Source organism: Rhea americana, unplaced genomic scaffold (genome assembly GCF_003343005.1).
Source record: "Rhea americana isolate MKP2758 unplaced genomic scaffold, rheAme1 scaffold_17, whole genome shotgun sequence".
NCBI lineage: Eukaryota > Metazoa > Chordata > Aves > Rheiformes > Rheidae > Rhea > Rhea americana.
The window spans coordinates 7,715,360-7,739,546 of record NW_028185816.1 but is presented as its reverse complement, the minus strand read 5'-3'; the positions used below and the strand labels follow the sequence as shown (position 1 = coordinate 7,739,546).

The following is a 24,187-nucleotide window of genomic DNA, read 5'->3' as shown; positions in this document are numbered from 1 at the left end:
AGTCAGTGCTAATGACAACTTAACAGATACTACAAAAACATTTCTAGAACAATGCCGCACCTCCTAAAATCCAGCTCGAGTTTTTTTTTTTTTAAGTCATAAGCAAATCACCTCATCATGACCTATACGTTTAGGCTATAAKCAAACATATTCAGAATTTAGCCTTTTGCAAGGCAAAAAGCACGTATGCCCTTGCATATTTACAATACCTGCATATATGCCAATCTTCCCCCCCCCGTACCCTAAAGAGACAGAATCTTACTTAAAATAATTTGCAAGACTGTCTATAGAAGGTCACAAAAGCTGTTGGCCAAACGACAAGTTGGTTGCAAAATTCACACTAAACTTACTCATTTGCATATGATGCCAACACCAGGAGTAACTAAAGGTCAAAGTTCTTTTAATCCAACTTTATACCTCAGTGTGAGCAGTCTCCTGTTTTCTCCAGTACATTGTTTTCTTGWATTACATAAGCAAAAAGCTGTTTCCTGATATTATATAGGTAAGAGAATGTATACAGTCCTACAAGTATGCTGCACCTGAACCTGCTTGGTTTACACTAGCACAATTGATGAGGTATTGGAACAAGTTACACCAGCTTGCTTCAGTGCAGCATATTAATTTAGAAGGGCAGTTACTGATGCAGTTATATCTAAGCCACAATATTAATATAGAAAAAAAGTTCAGAGAAACTGACATTTGCTGCTTTAGCACAAACAACTATTTGCTCCACACAAAAGCAAAAGGAAGGGTAAGATGAGATAATGTCAGGTAGCATATTTCATTACCTTTTCATCAAGAGCTTTATGGTGCTCAAATAAAGATTTTAGTGCTTTGAGAACTTCTACTTCACTAGAAACTCCTGCTGGAGACTGAGCTTGTCTCTTTACAACAGTCATTCTGAGAGATCGCTCATGCCTGGAGACCAGACACTCCAAATGTTCTAATAATAGCTGGAAAAAAGAACAGGAATAAACATTTTTTTTTTTTTTTTAAGTAGATTGCCTCCTAAAACATCAAGTTTGGAACTAAGTATCAAATCTAGGAGCCAAAGACTGTTATATCAAGTATATGGATCTGTTTGTAACATTTCATCCATCTAAGAAGCAATATCAGAATAAACACATTCCTTACTTACTCCTTCAGTCCAGCTTTTAAATATAGTCTCTACTTAGCCAACTCTTTAGTTCCATCAATTTGAGAAAYTACATGCTTGTCAGACAAATACATACAGAAAACACTGTTTTGCCTACCATTGTGTAAGCTGCTGGAGCAGATCACTGTAACTTGCCTACTTACTGCACTGATCCCAAGTGCTACGATGATTTCAAAAACCTTCATAACAAGACCCTTGAATGACAGGTGACAGTGTTATCTTAAGCTTTCTACTAACTCTGCACAGCGGTGTTTGGGACYGTGCAAAAACTGTCAAATTTTCTTAATCAACACACATAATACACTACTAGGAAGATTCATGTGCAAATATCAATTGATGGAAGAGAGAAAAAACAAAAACCAAACCAAACACACAACACACCTTTCCAAACTTAACGTTCAGCATTTTTCTCCAGAGAGCTGGATGCTTTAACAATGGTAATCTTAAAGATAAGGACAAGGAACTAACCCGTGTATTATTTCTTTCTGCTTTCAGTTCAGCAATTTCTTCTTCCCTTTCAAGCAGCTGTTCTCTGCACACATTTAACTCTTTTGTAAGCGCTGCAAATTCCTGAAATAAAGCAGACAAACATGAGCACATCAAATACTAGGATATATTGAGAATGGACTCATATGAACACTTGACATGATTCTTTAAGTATTCAGTTAAGATATATAAATAATTTTAAAAAGCCAACACAATTGTAGAGTCATAGTAAATAAATAGACTTACGTTCAAATACCTGAAATCATTACACTGTCAAATTTAACGACAAAACACTTTTGACCAGTACCATTAAAAACTTGTTTGTCTCCCTGAGGCAATTATCTAAGTTAGGGTATATCTCTGTCAAGCAAATGGAAGAATTGTATTTCTAACACACTTTGCTATTGTTTCAAAGAAATTTTAAAAATGACTGCAAAGGATAAATGAAAAGCTAGAGCACTAAACAGTTAAAAACAGAAACCTGTAAACCATGGTGAATTTCAAGTCAATATTTAGTTAAGAGAGAGAGCTGAGACAATGCATCACACTGACTCCTAGCAGAATACACAGGTTAAAGCAGTAACAAATTCTTGAAGCTTCACCACTGGGAAGACTCAGGCCTTTACCTTTATTTATCTATAGCAGTGTTAGCTACAYAGCCACACAGAAATTTCACTTACAGCTGCTTTCAAATCTTGCAAAACAAAACTGACAGAGCATTAACTGCCCTTTCCCTATAGTTGTGCCATGTATCTAGGAGTAGCGTTTCTTAGCCCTAATCAAAATTTTCTAAAAGATGAGCACTTTTAGTATTCAAGCTTTACCATTCAACTTCAATAAAGTTTTCACAGAACAAAATCGAACCAAAGTAAAATGGAAAGTAGAGCAAAAAATTATCACGGAACATGAATTAAAGTAAATCCCAGCAGCTACTGCATATTCATTACTATTTTGAACATTGAGAGTAGTCAACATTAAAGAATATACTCCTAGATTTTTGAATTTCTGATAAATCTCTGGGTTTCTGTCAGAAATACATAACCGAACAGAGTATTTAGAAGAACCACTATATCCTAAACTATTTCCATTCTCTAGCAACAGTCCAACAAAAATGTTCAACATAAAAAGCATTTAAAGCTCTGGATCGACCCAAGCATACTCTGCATATAATCAAAGATACAGCTATATGCTACRCTTATAGGCAGATATAGGGAATAATTCTATCTAGCTACTTTCTCCAGCAAAATTCAAATTGTAATCTGAATTACATTAGGCATGACTATTAGTAATCAATCTTGAATCTGAAGRAGTCCATATTTTAGAATAAGGCTCTGTAAGAAGTAGGAAAAAAAAACAACTGCTCAAAAAAAACAACACCCCACACTTCTGTCATCAACACAACTTAGGATGCAAAAGTGAACACAAATCAAGTGTGATTTCCAGTCACCTCTGATAGCTAGTGAACACCACAGAAGCGCTCTGAAGCCCTTGTATAAGAAAASATGCAGTAAAAGTGGCAGCAAATAAATTAATCTTCATTATCACCTAAAATACGGAAAAACAYAGAACAGAATAATGTCTCAAACAGCAAGTTCCTTCTGTTGTATAGATAAGAACATCAAGACAAATGGCAATCCGTAAGAASAATATACTGTGGAAATACAGTATATGGTGTGCACAAAAGCTGTTTCTGGAAACTTCCCAACTTCTACAAGATATACTGCTTAGTAGAAAGTAGATACGTATTAAGTAAAAGCTTAAGATGGAGCTATTTTGCAATAAAATTCAAAGTGACAGAAAACACATGCTTAAAATCAAAGGACATATCAACTAATTACACTAGCACATCTTCAAATTCTAACATGCAGCTAATAAATAGCGTTTGCTAAAAGGCACTACTTGCAAGTTCTGAGAACTAATTTTGCAAGCTGTATTCAAAAATCTGCAGGTGATAAATTTGTGACAAAGACTGAAAAGCTGAAAAGAAAATACTGCTATGCAACATAACCCTACAGTGAACTCCTTTGGGATTCCTAATGCACTAGGCTTTTAAAAGCTGCCATGAAAGTGATAGTAATACCGCTACCACAGACGCAGAATTCACCTCCATAAAGTCCCTTCTCTTAAATAAAAATCTGCTCTTTGAAATCAGATTCAGTGTAGTCCTTACAGTCAACTACCATACATCCGAAAAAAACAAAACAAGAACATACACATAAAAACTCTTAAATTCTTTTCATTCTTTTCCTTTTACAATTGCTAAAAAATTGACTTCTTTAACATGCTGAATGAAAAGACTGCAATAGAATAACTAAGCACAAAATATGTACTTCAAACTATGGAATTAAACTGAAACAAAGACTTTCACACATTTTTTCCACAGACCTTTCCTATTTACATTCAAATTAAATAATAAAATGTTTTCAAATATTACTGAAACTACTGAAAGTACTAACAAATTCAAAGTACTTGCAAAAAGCTTGATACAAACTTACACTTTTTCTTTGCCCTTTTTGTAACAAACAGGAATAGCAAGTRAAAAACAAAGCACAGGAGTAACAAGTAAAAAATGAACACAAAACACCAACATCAAAATTTTCAAGTCTAGACAATATATAATATTCCAAAGCATGTCAGAACGACATGGCAAGTTCTGTATTTTTCTGGTTCCTATTTCAAGTCTCAAGAACAGTATAAAGCAAGCAGTAAGGCCTAAGGGACATTTTGTTTCATCAGCTTAACATCACTATTAAAGATAAGAAAACTTATAKTTATCTTAAAGACATGCGTGATCCCCATCTTCAGAAAAACTACTGTACGTTTCAAATCAAAAGTCTATTCAGTTTTCAAATGATTATAGTACATACAGTTCTATTCATTGCATACTCCTGTGCAAACAAATTGTAGCACAAGTATCATGATTTTGACATGAACCATCACATTGTCAGACAACCCAAGAACACCACCACACACAGGAATTTATATTGCTGCTACATAAACAGACTGACATGTATTTCTGGCATTGCAAAATACCTCCACTGCTGTTTGTTTTTCCAGAACGTGTTTGCTCTAAGTCCCATAAGATGCCTCATAAAGAACACTAAATGTCCTTRGTTTCAGTTGACACTACCAAAAGACAGGTCATTTCTAGCTTTAACATCTACCTTCAAGAACAGATRATTTGGGACTTCCTCAAGCATTCCAAAATGAGAGAAATTATTTGCATTTTAACATCTCAAAAAACTTTTCAAGTTGCCTCAATTTCTTCCTTGGCATTAGATGAATGTAAAGGAACTATTGTAAAAGGAACAAGAAAAGTCCAGAGAAGTTTTCTTGCTTATCCACAAAGCCAGGGTGATTACTAACTCTGTAATTACGATCACCAAGAACTTCAGAACCAAATTCTACTCTGCTTCTAGATGACATCAACRTAACAAATACCCTACAGCAAAGAATGACAAGGATGGGACCGARAATAAGCACTTTAGAGCATTTAGGGCTACAAAGATGATCAGAGGGCTGGAGCACCTGCCCTATGAGGAACAGCTGCAAGAGCTGGGCCTGTTCAGCCTGGGGAAGAGAAGACTGAGGGGGGATCTCATCAATGTGTATAAGTATCTGAAGCGAGACTGTCAAGGGGATGGGGACAAACTCTTTTCAGTGCGCAGAAACTGAAACACAGAAAGTTCCACCTCAATATGAGGAGGAATTTCTTTACTGAGTGTGGCACACATTGCCCAGAGAGGTTGTGGAGTCTCCTTCTCTGGAGATCTTCAAGGCCCGCCTGGATGCAACCCTGTCTAATATGCTCTAGGTGACCCTGCTTGAGCAGGGAGGTTGGACTAGATGATCTCCAGAGGTCCCTTCCAACCTCATTTTGCGATTCACTACGAATCAGCGGGCCTAATATACTAGAAAAAGAACSCCTGTTGATTGGGCTACACTGAAGAATACAAGTATACTATATTAAATTGAAACACTTGCTGAAGAAAATAACTTTCTGAATCAAACGAATCATTCCAAATATGACTACTATTGCCAGAAATTTATACTTCGAACAAGAAGGCTAAAATCAGAGAAAGCAACTTTGTTGTTGTYCCTTCAGTACATTTTCTGTTTTGTGTTCAGAAGCTCCAAAAACTTCAAAACCAAAAGCATTTCTTTCACATCAACCTCTGAAAAAGGTTCCTGTACTAAAGTACAGTAGAGGCCACAACATAAACATCCTTCCTGATGCTGTACCAGCTGATGCCTGGCTGTGCAGTGTGCGCAATTCTGATATAYAGACTGACAATTGATTTGTTACTTGTGAGATCTTGGTCCAGGAGAGTGTTACAGCTTTCAGGGAATASGTTTTCATCATTTTTATTAGGAGCCTGATTTATAAATTCGACAGACAGTAGATCTCAAATTAGTAAACGCTATATGACATAAAAGACAACAATAATTAACTTGGRAAAAACTTGCAAGAAACAGATGTAATCCCTGAAAGTCTATTGACATGAGCTGCATATTGGAGGTGTTATTTGCTACTACAACAAAGAGAAGATTGTTTGGAATTTGTTTTAAACAAAAAACATAACCCTGCTCTTCAGCACGTAAGGACTCACAGATTACAAGCAACAATTTTATTTTATTATTTTATTTTTTTACAACTATTGAGTCACACGACTTTAGCTTTTTCAGCTAMCATTCAGGATACTTAAGAGTATTTAGAGTAGTAACTGAAAAGCAATCAGGTGTTTTATTCATTAAATTTAGCCTTCTAAAAAGATAGTTACATATACTAACAGAACAAATCTAGAAGACATATCAACCAACGCATACAGTGCTTTGTCCACTTAATACAATAATTCTGATCACTTTTAATCTTTTCCATTACTAGAATCATAGAATCAGTAAGGTTGGAAGGGACCTCTGGAGATCATCTAGTCCAACCTCCCTGCTCAGCAGGGTCACCTAGAGCATGTTAGACAGGGTTGCATCCAGGCGGGCCTTGAACATCTCCAGAGGAGACTCCACAACCTCTCTGGGCAACGTGTGCCAGTGATCTGCCACAGGGAAGAAATTCCCCCTCATGTTCAGGYAGAACTTCCCTGTTCTTGAGAGYTGGAAAGAGAAATAGTTTAGGGCATAAAAAATACTTTCTTTTCACTTTTTTTCACTAGCTAKTCATTATTTTCTGATAGTATCAGACATCCTGATTTTTCTTCACTGGGAAGACAGGTTATTTCAAACAAACTTATTTCATAGAACTGATTATCTTAATCTTTTATTCTCCCTCAACAATTAAAGAATGACTCTAACAGAGAATATTAAAACAATATTAAAACGTGGTTATGCTCAAGTTTCAGTGTATTGAAAGGTTTTTCATGCCTCAAATGATTGCTTTCAGCTACAGCTAACTACCTGTCAGAATATTTCATATAGCATATAACACAATTAATTTGTCAACTGTCTTCCTTATTTCTCCTTATAAATATCTTCTGAATGTTTTGTAACAGACCACTACCAAAACATAGGTGCAAAACTCTTTACTATTAAAAAAAAATCTCACATCATAACTAGTGGCACTGAGATTTTTAAACTCTTTAATATTGCCTATGGTCAACTCTCAGAAATCTCTTTTTCTCTGTCTCGAAAGCCATACTTTTTCTATGAACAAAAAAAATACAATACTACATGAAAACACTAAAATGAGTGCTACAGCCAGTTAAAGGAGTCTGCAACTTTTAATTGTTTAATATATATCTACAGACCAAAGTTAAGAGCCAATTGTTTCAGTAATTCAAGCAATTTAATATCTTTGCCACTTTCAATACATTTATACTTGAGAAATCAAAAACTCTTTAAAGAGAACTGGATTAAAGAATACTAACTGGACTTAAAACTATCACTAAAAGAATTTTCATATTTTAAAGTCCCCATTACCTTTGATTCCCTTGCAACAGTACATAAAAACCTTAACTTTTAATTTTACAGATAATACCAAGAACAAATCTGGAGTTTCTGCAAAGACATATATAACATTACCACCCAATGCAGAGACACTGGGCTATTTCTGTGTCCAGGTCTTGCTTACCTACAAATATTTGTGCCTATTTTATCTAGGGAAAAAAATACATGCAAAACAAACAAACAAACAAAAAAATCAAACAGAAACAACTTGCAATTTCTGGTGTAATGGTAAAGTTCTTMGGGTTAAAACAGCTGCTTGCATTTGTAGACCACAAAATGGCTATCCAATCTTTTGCAGAATTCTTGCAAGGAAACTATTTTCTAAAAACTTCTGTTCTCACAGCTAGGGAAGGGCTCTTGCAGAACTATTAGTCATCCTTTGCACAGGTGATATAATTCAGTCACATCAGTCCTGGAGTTATCTTAACAAGTCTAGAAGGTAATGACTTGGAGGAAAAACAAAACAAAACCCTCACCACAACGAGCAAAAAAACAAAAACAAACAAAAACCCCTCAAGAACTCAAAGTCAGGAGGTACCAAACACACACACCTAAGAAATGTAAAGCCTCATAGTAAGAGCAAGTCTCCATGGAAACAAACAGGTTTCCAGTTACCATTCTGAGCGTCTTGCTTACATTTATGTGCAGTATTTACTAAGCTTGAGCTACACAGCACTAAATCTGGGCTTCGTTGCCGGGCGCTTCAGAAAATGCTACATATTCAAGTGCTAGAAAGCATAAATGAAGATGCGTTGCACTTGGCAGCTTTGTGAGAGGAACACAGAAGTAAGAAAAGGGGAGGTAAGAATTATTAGCCCCAAAAGAGACAAACAGGAGACAGCTACATTCAAAGCAATAACCTGTATAAAGCACTCCGACTAGCAAAAACATTATCTCCTACACTCTTGCATTTAATTCTCTTTAAACTCTTCAAACCATTGCTGTTACAAATACAAGACTAAGGGTCAGAGCTTAATTCCAAAACAGATCTTTATTATTTTCATCATAGAGCTTTTTTAATGAAGATTTTTAAGCTGCTTTTGGAGCTATGGACATATATCAAGATTACCTATACATCCAACAAACAACCATATTCAAGTAATTATTTGAAGTAATTGAAGTATTTTTTTTTCCAAAGGCTTTCTGCAAATACTCAATTTCAGGGGTAGGAGAAGAGGCAAAGAAGTCTTGCAACTTACAGCATTCACAAAGGATTAACAAGAAATGAAAACTTGAACACCAACTAGAAATTGCTTCAATGTAGACTGTTTTCCTCTCTTCCTTTCTTAAAAGGCTTCCTCTACTGAGGCAACATTGCGCATCTTCTGAATGAAGTAGTTTGAAAGTAGAACCAGTACAATAGCTTTAAGTCAATAGCTAGCTAGCAGTAAGCATACATAAAAACAAAGTCACTCTTCAGACTTGCAGGAAACCGAGCATCTCTTCACATGCAATGGTGGCAGAAAGCTTTCTTCCATCACATGGCTAGAACTGTTGTTGTGGTTATGCAGAGAGTTCCACCGTAACTGCTCTTGGGTGTACGTGAGTACGCCTACTGTAAGGGCAGCTACAGCACATGAGCATTCAAAAGCACACCAAGCTTGTCCATCTTCAAAAGGTACAAAATCAGCTCACGCATATAAACATTCCAGCTACTGAAAAGCAAGCTTTTAAACTYGGGATGCGCCTGACAACTCTCCTGTAGAGCTATGACTGCTGCGATAGGTCAATAATACAGTAATCCTGTTCAATATTGTATCAGTCCAAGTACCAACAGAAGAACAGTTTACCTTAACACAGAAATAAATTTACAATATTTAGGGAGGTGAGAGGGGTGGGGGGAGAGGAATGCCTCTCAGTTAGACTCCAATTGGGTGAATTATAAGGTTTCCCAGTAAGAAAACCACATTCCTGCACCCCTAGCCCAGGCTATTTTGATTAGTAACTAGTACTGTAAGTTGCAGTACAACTTCATAGTTGTAGCTTTAGGCATCTCCATTTTTGGAGTTCATGTCAGTGAAGAAACCTACCCACACCCATATCCACTATGGCAAACGGAGAATACAGTTCTACTTAATTAAAAAATAAGAATCCTGCAGTACCAGTTTGACAAGATATGAGGCAAAACCCATCTCATCTTTAATATGACACTATAGAGATTGCATTAAAGTTTTTCCTCTTCTCACAGCAGTTGGTCAAGATCTGGGATCCCATGTGGTTGGGATTTCACTGTGTACAATGCCTCTCAAAAATTCTAAACTTTACAATACCTACAGGATATGCTCAAAAAAAATTAACAGAAGTTCAGTATTTCTGCTGGCAGCTCCCCTGTTCATAAGGGAAGCTTAGCAGCTACTACAGAAACTCTAAGTATTTTTAAGTTGTAAACAATATTGAACTATTAAAGTTTCCCTGGGCAAAAAAAGTTTTCTGTAAATGAACTCCAAACATATTCCACTCAAAATACCTACCACACTTCTTGCTTAGTTGGCATTTGATATTAAATTCATGTATCTTTTAGAATAAAAAATTGTTTAACTTTAAACAATGAGTTGTAGTGCATTTAAAGAATTAATCACATGACTAATACTTCATTATTTCTCAGAAATAAACCAAGAACAAGATCCATCATGTATAATTACATTTCAGTGACAAGATACTTCTGCATGCAAAAGCTGTGAGCAGCAGCTGAGGCACTGCCCTGCCCTATTCTAATCACTTATCTTGGCCTCTAGTTGTCAGGTTTAGCTCTGTGGCCAGTAGCTGTAAAGTACATTTTTCACACTGTAAACAGGGAGTGCTTGGGAATATCTTAATAAGACTGGCCAAGCCACCCTTCTTAAACAAGCATCAACACGTACTTCCCCCTCAATGCTCYATTACACATATAATAAAGATACATATATATATTTTGCCAAGTGATGAACAGTTCAGTTTTATAATTTCAAACTTGTTTAAGCAAGTAATACTCAATGAGGACAGATGCACGCCTTCAGCAAGAAATTCAACTTTTAGGCTCTTACATTTTATTTTTCTATTTCTTTGTCCTACCTATCATCAGAGTTCATATGCTAAATCAAAATCTGTAGTATTTGGATTGAGTTTAATGTTCTTAAATCATTTTTGTGTGCCSCACAAGAGACCCATAATAAACTGATCCATCAAACTTCATGATAGCTACCTGAAACCTAAAACCACCATGTTACATCTCAGAGCAAAACTGGGGATATAAACGATGCTAAATAGCAGAGAGGGAAAAAAAAGAAAAAAAAAAGAGAGAAACCAGGAATGCCTGTCAATATGCTGTGACAAAGGCTAGTGCTGAAGACGGATTGGTGAGGAATCTGGTCTGTCTGAGGAGAGGCAGAAACTCCTATTCCTAACTGGGCTACAAACAAGAGAAAGATGATGCAACCGGGAAACCCTGAGGCCTCATACACAGTTGAGAGAAAAGGTACACTTGCCCGGCTTCTCCCCTACTACCTCCAAAGTCTTAATCTTTTGCAACCATTACACAAAATACAGAAGACCACTATACAGTCTTCAATATCTTTATTTTTTCCCTATTTATCAACTCAAGTACCACCAGCTTGATTATATAACTCCTGTTCTAAAAAAAAAATAAATAAAAGTATTTTTTTTAAAAGTCCTCAACACACATTTCAAATGTTGATAAAAGCCTATGGTTTTTACAAAGTGAACAAGAAGTTTCTAACAGTTACATTTCCAATAGAGGGTTGGAGTTACATCAGCATAAACATGACAAGAGGGGAGGACAGCACCTTTTCTGCATGGACAAGCATTGAAAATTATAATCCCAAAAAGATTTTTGATTCCCACTTCACAATTAGCAAAGCGGTTCCATATTTTTCAAGGCAAAGGCTAAGATTTTAGAAGATGACAGTATTGTCAAACCATACCCTTTGAACATTTCGAAAAAAATCAAACTGCATGGTCTAAAGTAGAAAGAAATTACCAGGTGCACTTGCCTAAYGTTATTCAACACAAAGACAAAGAATGTTGTAACCTTCAGAACCTTTTCCCATGAACTACAGAATGTGATAATGCTGTAGAAAAAAAATTATTATTCTAGAATAAAAGATTCACAGTAGTATCCTCAGGAATCCCTAAAATTATCTAAGCAAAAGTTTAGTCGTTTACTAAAAGTAATACAGCAAGTATGGAGAGCTCTTGATGAGACATTCAGAATTTAGAAGTTTCCCAAAGACATGCAGAAGCATATAAAACCCCAGTGTGATTGACCCAAGTACACAAAGCCTGAAAGAGTGCTCTCTAGATATGCCCTGCTGCTCTACCTATAGCCTCTCAGGGCAGAATCATCCATTACATCTGTAAAGTTCAAAAGATCTGAAGAACTTCCAGTACTATCCACAACTCTTCACACATCAAATTCTTCACGTATCATATTTAAATTTCTTAAAAACTTCTTTAACTTGGGTCAAAGGTTTCCTTCCTTTTGGGGTTTCCTAATTAAAACATCAGAGATAGCCCATGTTTTAAATCCCAGCAGAAATAAAAGATTCAACTGTGAGATGCCAGTTAGGACTTATTTAATAAGATAAAACAGAATACTATATTACACAGAGTTCAGGTTCCCATTGGGAGCTGTAAGTCCACAAATCTTATTCACATACAAACTACAGTGAAAATCATAGCTAGCAACAGAATTTAGGTCCAGCATACCTGATCTCAGGTATGGTCTCATCCATTCAGCAAGGCTGAGACACCCCCATGAACCCTGCTGTGTTTCAAAACATGATTCCAGCTAACAGATTTCTCATTTATGGATAGGAGTGAAGAGAGTTCTGACTATAATATTTTACTGCCAATTCATTTGCTATGTTCTTTGTAATAGGCAATTAACTCATGTAAGACTTTGAAAATCTGTAACTCAAACCCATACATCCACAATCTAAACCTTGACATTGATGAAATCACGGGTCCTTTCAGATTCATACAACAGCATTTCCTTCCCCTCTCTGATTTCTCCCTGTAAAGCTGTTCTTCAAAAGCGTTTGGTATCAAGCAGTCTGTGCRCAGTACACAAACAAGTAATTCCACTGAAAAGTCAGAGAGCTATCTGGAAGTGGCTTGTTTTATGCATTTTCATGCTTGAAAATTCAGAGATAGTAATGAAAAAGAGCTTAATAAAATTGTTGTTACTGAGATTACCACAGATCCACACAGATAGCAAAGCATCAAAGGCAGCCAACGGTATCCAGGAGTGCACTAGGGAGAGCATTGCCTGCAGGCCAAGGCGGGTGATCCTTCCCCTCTATGCAGCCGTGGTGAGGTCACATCTGAAATGTCAGATCTGGTGCTGGGCTCCACAGTTCAAGAAAGGCTTGGACAAACTCAAGCAAGTCCAGCAAAGAGCCACAGAGAAAGGGGTCCTGGAGCATCTGATATACAAGGAGATGCTGAGAGRGCCGGGACTGTTCAGCCTGGTGAAGTGAAGGCTCAGGGGGCATCTTATCAATGTTTATAAATATCTGATGTGACACTGTAAAGAAGACAGGTCCAGACCCTTCTCAGTAGTGTCCAGTGACAGGACAAGAGGCAACAGACAAACTGAAATACAGGCACTTCCATCTGAATATAAGAAAATTCTTCTTCACTTTGAGGGTAACAGAGCACTAGAAGTGGTTGCACACAGAAGTTGTGACGACTCCATCCTTAGAGGTATTCAAAATCCAACTGAACATATCCTGAGCAACCTGTTCTAGCTGTCCTTGCTTTAAGCAGGGAGTTGGATGATCCCCAGAGGCCACTTCCAACCCCAACCGTTCCAATTCTGTGATTCACTAGCATCAAGATAATGAAAGCTTATGATTCTCTTTAGCAGGGAAAATTCTCCTCAAATTAAAAGTTTTTCACTCTTTGCTACTAAAGATTTAGGTAATCAAAGTTATTGATCAAGTAAGATAAAATAAATATCATTTCTCATTACAAGAAACTGTCAATGTTGAGAAGACTATGACTATTAAACTTTAGCAAGGTATTTTCTTTACATGAACATTCACAACTAAATCTTTCAACTACAGTCAGCCTTATCTTTGTACAGGTTGAGACAAATTCTCTGTTTAAATTGCATCTCTTAACTTCTATTTATGTATTTTAAAAACAAACTACGTAAATTCTTCAGCTACCTAAATTTACACAATTCCATCCTTACACTGCATGCTATTATGTAAATTTGAGGCAAGAAAAAACACTGTTCTTCCTAGACTAAGGAGTGTGTTAATGCTGGTCTRCATTCTTTACCCACCTTTACCAGAGAGTCTACTCTGTAGTTCTTTATAAATAGTAAATTGTTTTAATTGCCATGTTCCCCATACAAAAATTAAATTGATCAGGAAAATCCAATTCAGTATATATTTATATGGGAGAAGAAAAAGGGGGAGTAAAAAAAAAATAAAATAAACAAAACACCTCACTGTGCTTCAGCATATTTCCAGGCAATTAGATACCAAACTGTCACAAGCTAGCAGTGGGGGAAAGGCATGACAAAAGCATGGCTCAGTGTATCTAAGTAGATACTACTGCTCTACAGAGTAAATAAAAATACAAGGCTGCCCATTTCCCTTTTGCAACAAACATTTACTTACTCTCCCAATAGACATCTTTTTTCGTCTTTTCCTTACAAAACTAGAAGAACATATATTATTTTTTTTTCCTWCATCAGAGATGGCATTCATCTAAATCTGGCCTGAAGATATTTGATCATGCCTTAYACTGATAGCACTAGGACCTTTTCATCAAAGAATCTTTGAGCATTTCATGGAAGTTCTAAAACAAAATATTATATAAGCATATACAGTTCTGAAAATACAACCATAAAACAGAGAAGTACTGGAAAGGATACATTGACTCTTCTTACTTGTATCCCTCAGAAAAAGACATAGTATTTTCTGACTGCAACCAAAATTATATTCCAATTAAGATTTTCAATATCATTTTCAAAAAATGTATCCCAAGAGATATCTATATATATGAGTAAAGCTTTAGGCTAGTCAGTGTGGAACAACACAAGACAAAACAGCAAAGCTTCTCTTTCTAAAAACACAATACTCTAGCTGCTGAAGGAACAGGCTACAAATGGGTATGACAGCCAATCAGAAGCAGCAGAGGGGATTTTCAATGTAGTTTATATCAAACAAGATCAAGTCTGAAACAGATTAGAGTCACTGACAAAAGACAATTTAATCAACAATTCACATAAATTTATAGAGGACCAACCAATGCCTTTAACACAAGTATTGTAACTGTGACATTCCTCCAATTTTAAATACATAAGCAAGGAGGATAATCTCAAGTGACCTACAGATATGTATTTAGTGCACTACACAATATGTTGAGTTTATAAACTGCAGAAACAGGATTTGCATGCACTTCTTGCATGGAAAAGTCAAGCTGAATTACTAACAAACCCACTCCACATTACAGCAAAATAATAATTCTTTCTTCAGTCTAGGGAACGTGAAAATTTTTTTCCTGGCAAGAATTGTCACGCATTTCCCACTGCACATTTGGAGAGTTCACAGCCAAGCTTACCRAAATAAATAAATAAATAAATAAAWAACAACCAAACAACCCACCCAAAACACACAACACACTTGGAAAACAAATTTATGAACACTCAGAATACCTGACATGTGCAGCCCAAATTTATCCCTTCTTAGTATTTGTAAATTGAGATAYATATGCACAAGTGATTACAGGAAGTATGTTCTAATATGTCAACAAACACCAGTCACCCTTGAAGACTTAAGTGATTTAAGCTGCCTTAAGCACTAAAAGCAGCTTACAAGACCCCTGCAAAACTCCTTTAAAACRTGAAGTATATTAATCAAGGATGCAGGAATAAGTCAGCACAAAAGCTAAAGTTATTAATACACAGTCGACAAGTTCTCTCCAAAGATGCAAGTTATCCGATCAATACTGTTAACTGAGTCATCTGCATATAGYAAATATTCTGACATAAGGCTAATATGAATATTTTTACATTACTTAGAAAACCACCAATGTATTTCTTTGTCCTTATACCTTTTCATTTAAGTTTCCATACTCCTTTCTAGATAGTATTTTGGAGCTTTAAATGCAGCTTTATTACATCATGCTATGTGATTATGTTCCCAGTACAGCTCCACAAAAATCAGATAGCGTTTAGGGGTTTTTTTAAAACCTATTAATAGGTTTACTCCCTATTCTAAAAGCACCTGACTGCTAAGTTTCCAAAAGGTTGTTAATTATCTTATGAATGCATTCATGCACCACAGACAAATGTATACTTTTATTTCTAAAATCAAATTCTGCAGTATGAATAAAATCAACATCTCTCTCTCTGCTAACTAAATACTAGAAAGGAGAAACCAAAGTCACAGGTCAAAGCATCTTAAGACATGAAGAATCTGAAAAGAAAAACAGTAAGTCATATTTTTAATTCATATTGATCATAAAAAAATTAAGAGAATCCCAAGCTTGTTTGAAAAAAACTGTAGATTAAAGTTACAGCTGCACARCCATGCTGAAGCTCTTAAGTCTTTCTGGCAAGTATCTTAAAAGTAGTTTTCTGGTATAATCTTAAAAAGAACAGAGGAGAAACAGCAGTGCTGACATATGAAGAATTCTCTATCTTTAGRAAAAAAAGACAAATGCCACCTTGTTAAACAAATGGCTACAGGTAAGTTAGCAAAAATTAGTATATATCTGAAATTCACCTGGTTCTAAAAATGTTACCTTATTTTAATAACTATTTGTTCTGATCAAAGCTCTTTTCACCCAAGTTTAAATCATATATACAGCATGTTACATTAGACTGCAAGTCACAAGCACATAGCTATAACATGCAAAACGTAATAAAGCCATTATCAGACAGTTGCACATAGTAACAGAAGAGTAGAAAAAAGTAACATCTAGCTCACCTTTCCAGGCTAAATCTATATATCACCATCAAAAAAAAAAATCATTTGTGCAGTAACCAAAATGTCCTTCCTATAAACAATCTAAGGAAAATTAAAGCTGTAGTTTCAGACTTCATAAAATCTTTTTTAATCAAAGATTGGATGCATCATCCTAACAGYATTAAAATTCATCCTCAATACAGGAAAATGTAAGGTTCATTTTAAATTTCATCTAGCGAAAATGTCTATTTATAATCAAGATAACCTGGATTAAAAGCCGAGTATAAACAACTGAATGCTAATGTTGGCAAGCAGATGACTGTTGGATAGGAGTGGGTTATCTCAATAAACAAAAGCAAATAAATTCACATAGAAGTACTTCAGTGGGGAAAAAAAAGAGAGAGGAAACATTAAATGCTAGAGACTTAGTCCTGAATRTACTCCTATAGAGGACAAAATTGCTTTAAGTGTTCCTAAACCTCTGTTTGACAGATCACAGTTAGCTCTTCATATGCTGAAGGTTTTAGACACAAATTGTCTATTTCTATGCCTTGGAAAGAAGGAAAAGTTAGGGAAATTAAGACTTTATGATATAATTAGAGAGGTATTCTGAACATTAACTCACATCTGCATCTAACTTAAACCAGTATAGATTTAAAAAAACACAGTAATTTACTAACAGTTAGAGCTGAATAAGATTTAACAGTTAAAACTCAAAACAGAAAACTAAAATTATACTTGTCTGAAAAAGCAACTGGAAGAATCATGTTTATCCCTGCTGTCACAACGGGACGAGAGAACTGAAGAATTTGTCTCCTCAGAGATACATCTGCACTGCTGAAGTCTTCTCAGATCCCTACCAGTTCTGGATAGATTGCTCACAACTGTGACGACGGTTTTYATTTCTAAATAAGTACCACATCTTGCTAGTGAAACAAATATAAGCTAGGTCACTTCAAGGCTGACCAGCTGTGAATGCTGTAAATRGAGTTGCACTTAATATGCTAAGAAAATTTCAGCTGCTGTGAAYTTTATCAAGCCCTTTACTTAACGTACTTTCTGTATTCTTCGTATCTATAGACAATTCAAAACCTCAGTTCTAAATTTGAGGTATCCCAAATTATTTAAAACTTGACTTGAGGAAGCCCAAACACTATTATTAAAATGACAACTAAATCCATAAATTCATCGCTGTAAAACAATCCTAGCCAAGTGTTTAGACATTTTCTACATTCAAGACATCAAATATTTCCTCAAGCTTACCTCACAAAACTAACAAAATTGAAAAGAACTGTAATTTAGATATTGTTTAAAGATGTTTATATAGAGATATACTTTAGTTGTATTCTATCTATAGTGAATATTTTATCACTATTAAACACTTCAATTACAAATACAGTGTGTCTATTTATACTTGTTTTCAATTAAACTAAAGATGGTCTACAGGAGTTCACTTTAAATTAACATACTTTGAGCACCTTAATAAACCTGAAGCCAAACCAAAATCATAAGCAACTTTTCTCCATATTTAACTCCACATTAAAGCTCAATAAATCACTTACACATACAGTCTCTACAGAAAATTCCATCTGTCCCATACATACATTGTTTTGAATAAAGAAATTCTGAACTGCACCATCACAAATAGAGGGAAAATCTGATTTTACTTATCTTGCTTGGAAGTTTAAAAAGTCTGATAAATTTTATTTAAAGATGGACTTAATAAGCGTTGTTACACTACAAAAGAATAATACTCATTCACCAGCATCTAAAATTCTGTAAAAGAAGTACTACAACCATCTTCCAGATGGAAGGAACTACTATCATCAACTTCATCAACTGAAGCTCTTCCGCTGTGCTCTTATTTGTAGCAGATACCTGTGTCTGTGTATTTTAAACTCTAGCCTTCTCTGTACAAAGCAAGTATACTGTCATTCACAGAAACCTACATTGAATTCTACTAGCAAACTGTTCCTTAGACTATAAGATCTCAATAGCAAAAACTGGTAGTCATGCTGATTACAAACATCAGTGGTAACTAACAACACTAGGAACTCCTCAATGTTAAGTTCAAAATGTTACTTTTAAATATGTTTCACGGATTAATTTATAAATTTGAAGCATATTAATCTTAGTTTTATACAGTATACTCTACAAGCACACAAAAYGCATGAAAAAATAGAGACCATTTTATCTGACCACATTTAAATCATAACAAAATATGTTTAGCTTAAAAAGACAAGTTCTCCAAGTTCTCATAGTAAAAATATCATTTTCAATATTTCTGTGGAGAATTCTGGGAAGAATAAGTTTACTTTTAAATTTTCGCATGGTAATCTGTTTCACCAAGTTCATCTTTTAAAGTCAGAGTACAGTTTGACTAGCATACTCGTTGAGAAGTCAACTCCCAGAAACAAAAAGCATTGCCAAAATAAACAGAATCCAGTTATTTTATCAAGACAACATCGACCTATTTTGTTTTCAGCTGTTCATACAAGAAAACCTATCGATTTACTCAATGTCAGTGCTACAGATAAAGCACTTCTATACAAGATCACGTATTCTGGGCTTTTGGGGTTTTTTTTTTTGTTTGTTTGTTTGTTTGTTTTTAATAAACTAGAGAACCACAACAAATCTTCCCACTCTGAATAGTTTTATAAGTCTTACAACTTAACAGTTTTGTTAAGTTTTATATGAGCCAGAACAGGTCAGCCTTTAATTACAAGCTGACTGCAACAATGTATGTATGCTAGAAGAAGTCTGCTTCTCTAATACTTCGGAGAATGAGAATCACTGTTGCAAAATAAACTAGGATTTACTTTTATAATTTACAGGATGTGCAAACAGACAAGTACCGATTTTTCATTTTGAAACTATATATGCACAAGCGAGAGCCTTTCTTATACACAGAAGCTCAGTGAAAGCAAGGAATTAAATACAGGAACACCACTAAAGATTCTCTTAGAGAAATACTAGAGAAATAGTTTTGGTATAGAGGCAATCAATTTGCATTCCTTCTATACAATAGCAGTTTCCATCAATCATCAGAACAGTCTAGCAGCTGGTTTAGCAGCTACACATATAAATAGGAAAAGTATACATGCAAACAGATTGATTCAATACGCTTTAAGACCAAATATTCCAATAGAACCACAAAGATTTGTTACAAGCTACAGCCAAGTTAAGAGGGAAATAATATACCACTTAGACAGTAACTTAGTAATACATGCAATTATACTAGAATTTGTGCAACTATTCAAATTGATCAATCTCCACAGCACTTTCTATTAAACAGAAAGCAACTAATACAATAAAAAAACTTGATGAGGAAAAAACATATGATGCAAAAACCTTTTCTTCCTGGGGCTGGGGGAGTAATACAGTTGTCAGTAAATTTAAACTTATCCTGCTTCCACCCCTACTTGAAATCCACAGCTAAAGAATCAGTCATTTAAGGCAATAATTCCAAAGAATGCTCACCTTACAGTAATCAATACAAAAGTTCAAATAGTTTCAAATATTATAGTCACCACAAAGTTTCCCTAGGGAACATTTATGAGAATTTAAAAGCATTCTATTTCAGTATTTGCCAGAAGTCTAACCATACTAAATGTTCACTGTGCTAACAACAAAACTTGTCAAATACATAAGACATTATTTCTGATTTGTAGCAAYAGTAAGAAAATATTTCATGAATGTAATTTCAAACCACAATTAATCACCACTTGCTATCATTTAAGCTTAAGCACCAAGGATAAAAGCAACAGACAAAATATTTCAGTATCAATCTACAAAAATCCATTCTTTCCTGTATATTTATATAAAATTTCTCTCAACTATGAGACTTTCCTTCCTACAAACTTCACATGAGACATTTATGACATTCCTCAAATTTGGAATTTCTAACTGCATTAATCTTTTATGTTCGAAATAAATATTTACATATTAGTAGCTTACAAGATTCTGAGAATCAAAAAGAGAAAAAGAGGAACAGCACACTTTAGAGCCTTGGTGATTCTACTCAGCCACAAATTCAAGCTTAACAGTCTACAGACTATGCAACTGGTTAACAGCATATATTAATGCAGCAGATCTGAAACAGTGGCTAAAGAGAAGCCACAACTACTACAATAAAAAGGAAAAACAAATAATGATTTTTGCCTGCAGCACATGATTTAACACAGGAAGCAGCACAGGCTGCAAACTTTTCCTTTCTGATTTCCACAATACTGCAATAATAGCACTACATTAACATCTATGACCTTTTAGCTTCTATCCCTAAGTTATTTACAGAACAGTTTACCATGCTACAAGTCAYACAGTGATTACACTAGGATGAGAGTAATGGAAATAAATTTTAAGAATACTGTTTTAAAGGGTATGAACAGTAACTACAATATTTAAGGATATGTAAATATTTGTAAAGTAATACATATTCTTGGAATAACATATGTTAGTACATCATCATCACAACATACTTGGAATGACAACCAAACATGCCAGAAAGCATAAGGTTATCAACAGTTATTTGAAAACTGAAAGCAGTCCCTGCTTTGACTATGATCAGATGAGTTCTTATGGCTTTTTGAAACTTCRAAAAGTTATCAAAGTTTAGTTCTATTCTTTTAACTAGAATGGATAAAAACAGAGATGTTCTATAGATATTAACCATCCTTCCTAACTACACACTACTGTCCTATATAATTCATTCAGTACCACAGGCTGTACGTCAGTTTACTACCTTGTTGGCAGCAAACTCCTCCAGAAGCCAGTAAATAGTAACTCCAAGCAAGACAAAAAACCACAGATCCTTACTCCAAAAAGGCACTAAATGAGTTAACCAAAACACTCATTGCTGTACTGCAAGGGCAACACAGCATGTATTCACAAGGCAGCAGTCTTAAACTTTCCAGGTTTTTAATCAAAGTCCACAACCATATCAGAATGGTCTGCTTTCTTTCCAGCAACAGCCTATATGTAATCCTTGAGCACATGAATGAATAAGGCAGTTAAAAACTGCATGAAAAAAAAATACAAGCATGGAAGAAGAAAGCCCAACAAATTCTATTAAAAAACGATGTAGATACAATTTAATGTTGAGGCTGTCCCTAAGTCAAAGAAATAAGAAATACCAGAAATCAAGAAAGCATATGGGAGGGAAAGCGCTGGTCTCTGCTTTTGCATGTCTCAAGGTGAGCAAAAAAAAAAAAGAAGAAAAAAAAAGAAAAAAGAAAACCACCCTTTAGGAAAGTACTAGCCTAGACTGATCTTTCCCTGACATAACCTGACTCTTATTTAAATTGAGTAAACAAAAAAACAAAAACAAAACCACACAGAAAAAAGATCACCAGATAYCTTTCTTTGAAAGTGTCCATACCTGTGGAAGCGCAGTATTGAGCTGTCTCTGCAAGGAATCTCTCTCATGACCAACTTCATGTAGCTTGCCCTGGGTCAAGGCCAGCGTCTCCTGAGTTTCTCTTAGTGTTTCCAGAAGGCGATCCCTTTCTTCCAACATGGACACCATTAACTGCTCAAAATGAGAATCAGCATCTGACTGTAATGGGGAACCTGAACCATGGCCTCCATTTCCCCCAGAGGGAATCTCTGCCTCACTGATGGTTGGCATCACCTCACACATCATCTTGAAATAAAAAAAGACAAATAAAGACCATAAATTTCAGTCAAACAAATCAAACATGATTAGCAAAGGAACTCTGGATACTACTCATAATATCATGTTAGCTTTCCCAATGATAGTATCAGTAAAGGTTGCCAAGACCTTAGTGTTTGCCACTATTTCATTAAGACTGCAGGAGAAAAGGTATACAATCAATTTAATCAAGGCATTACTTTATAATGAGAATCTTGTTACTTCTTGCAAAACCAGATTTCTACAGCTACATTTCAAACTATGAGTTCATTTTAATGGATTTGTATTTCTGTTAAGAACAAACTGCTGCTGAGCTCTTTAAAAAAAGAGATGAAATACGCAGCAAGCCACAAAAAAGCCTATATACTTGAATTTGTTACTGATTACACTGTACATTTTGAGAATCATTATGTGCCTCTTCCCATTCCTGACATACACAAAGATGGTATCTAAACAACTGTTTTGAGCTTATGCTAGGAGCACAATCTCTACGTTAAAATTTGATGCATGTAAATTAACAGTAAATCCAGACCCTCCAACTCAAGAGATAAACACGTAAAAGATAAAAGCCGTCAACAGTAATAAAATAATAAGAGAAAGCAAAATTTCATCACTAAGTGGTACCAGCTGTCACTGTTAATAACAGGAAACGTAAGTGAAAATAATCGAAGTCATGGCATGAATACAGTTAACAGTACAAGTTTAAGTACATTACTACAGTTAAACTRGATCCATCTTTAAAAGACACTAGCAGATCACCACAAGAGGTGGAGACATAAGCTTTTTTAAAAGCACAGAAAAAACCCACAAATATAATTACTGCGCATTCTCACTGAACCATCAAGACTTCTGAAGGTCTCCAGATAGCCTCTCTTAACACAAATCTATGACACAATCTATGACACAAAAGAAGTTCTCTCACGTCCTCCCAGGTACCATAAATTTTGTTCTCAGTCTTAAAATTCACATCAATACCCGAATGCCTTAAAAGAATAATTAAACTTATTCAGAGTGCTATAGTGGGACCACATCTTTGAATCTTTTGAAAGACTTTAAGAAGCCTGAAGTGCTTCTGAAGTGCTTACATTTTTATGCATGATTACCATAAGGCCTGTATTTTCAACACCACTACATCATTTACCTTGCTCAGTGAAATAAAAAGGCTTGGAAAACAGGCCTCAAACTTCCTGCCGTACCAGTTCTTCTGTTTTTAGTTTTTTATCCCCCAAATCGTTCAGACTGTAAAGTATCCATTCAGCTCTAGTCCAATGTCTATGTAATCGAAATACCTACACACATGAAAATGAATAAATCTGCCAAGCAAAGAGCAGATCCAGTAAAAAACAGTAGCAGCTTCAGTTCACTAGTCAAGTCCTCAGAACAGAAGAACGCGAAAATAAACTGTTTCAGCTTCCCATCTCTCTATTACTGGCCCCTAGTTCCTGCAGCAGCTGGGATGGGGGAATCATGTGCAGAGAAAAAAAAAATATCCTGTCTCGCTGGTGCAACAAGCTTCAATAGTTCCTCGCTCTGAAATTCCACTCAAGTCACAACCACTTTATTGACCAGAAAAAGGACACGATGGAAAAACAGCTTGAGTTTTCTCGCCAAGGATGTGGAAAAGCCTCCTTTCGTTCCTCCTCTGTTAATTCCAACCGGAGGCTCTCCTTTCAGTTTCCTGGGTCTTAGCTCAAACATTTATAATCCTAACAGCGAGGAGCTGATCGCGGTTTGAAAGGCGARGAGAAAGGCGACTCGCTACTTCGCCTGCATTGCTCTTCCAGGCGCACGCTGGCCCCGKCCCGTCCCGGCGACGATGCTGCGGAATTTCGGTATCCAGCCGAGAGGGATGAAAGAAGCCGGCCGGGGTCGGAGGCAGGCGGCGGGGAGGCAGGCCCCGGCCCCACGGGGAAAGCGGCAGCTCGCCGCCGGCTCTCGACGCCTCTGCGCCCTGCGGAGGCCGCGGCAAACAAAGATGCTCGGAGAGGCCGAGCCGGGGCTCCCCGCCGCCGC

General features: G+C 35.8%; 1 protein-coding gene across 5 annotated transcripts in view; it reads right to left on the bottom strand.

The window, feature by feature from the left end:
• The window catches only part of PPFIA1 (PPFI scaffold protein A1), a 62,368-nt gene extending 38,187 nt beyond the window's left edge, over positions 1 to 24,181 (bottom strand). For all 5 annotated transcript variants that reach the window (XM_085300926.1, XM_085300928.1, XM_085300929.1 and 2 more), the window contains exons 1-4: positions 23,316 to 24,181; positions 21,902 to 22,165; positions 1,625 to 1,726; positions 789 to 953 (exon numbers count right to left, since the gene is read on the bottom strand). In XM_085300926.1, the coding sequence (XP_085157052.1) occupies positions 789 to 953; positions 1,625 to 1,726; positions 21,902 to 22,165 (531 nt within the window). In that variant the 5' untranslated portion in view covers positions 23,316 to 24,181. The remainder of the gene's footprint in view (positions 1 to 788; positions 954 to 1,624; positions 1,727 to 21,901; positions 22,166 to 23,315) is intronic.
• Positions 24,182 to 24,187: the final 6 nt, after the last annotated feature.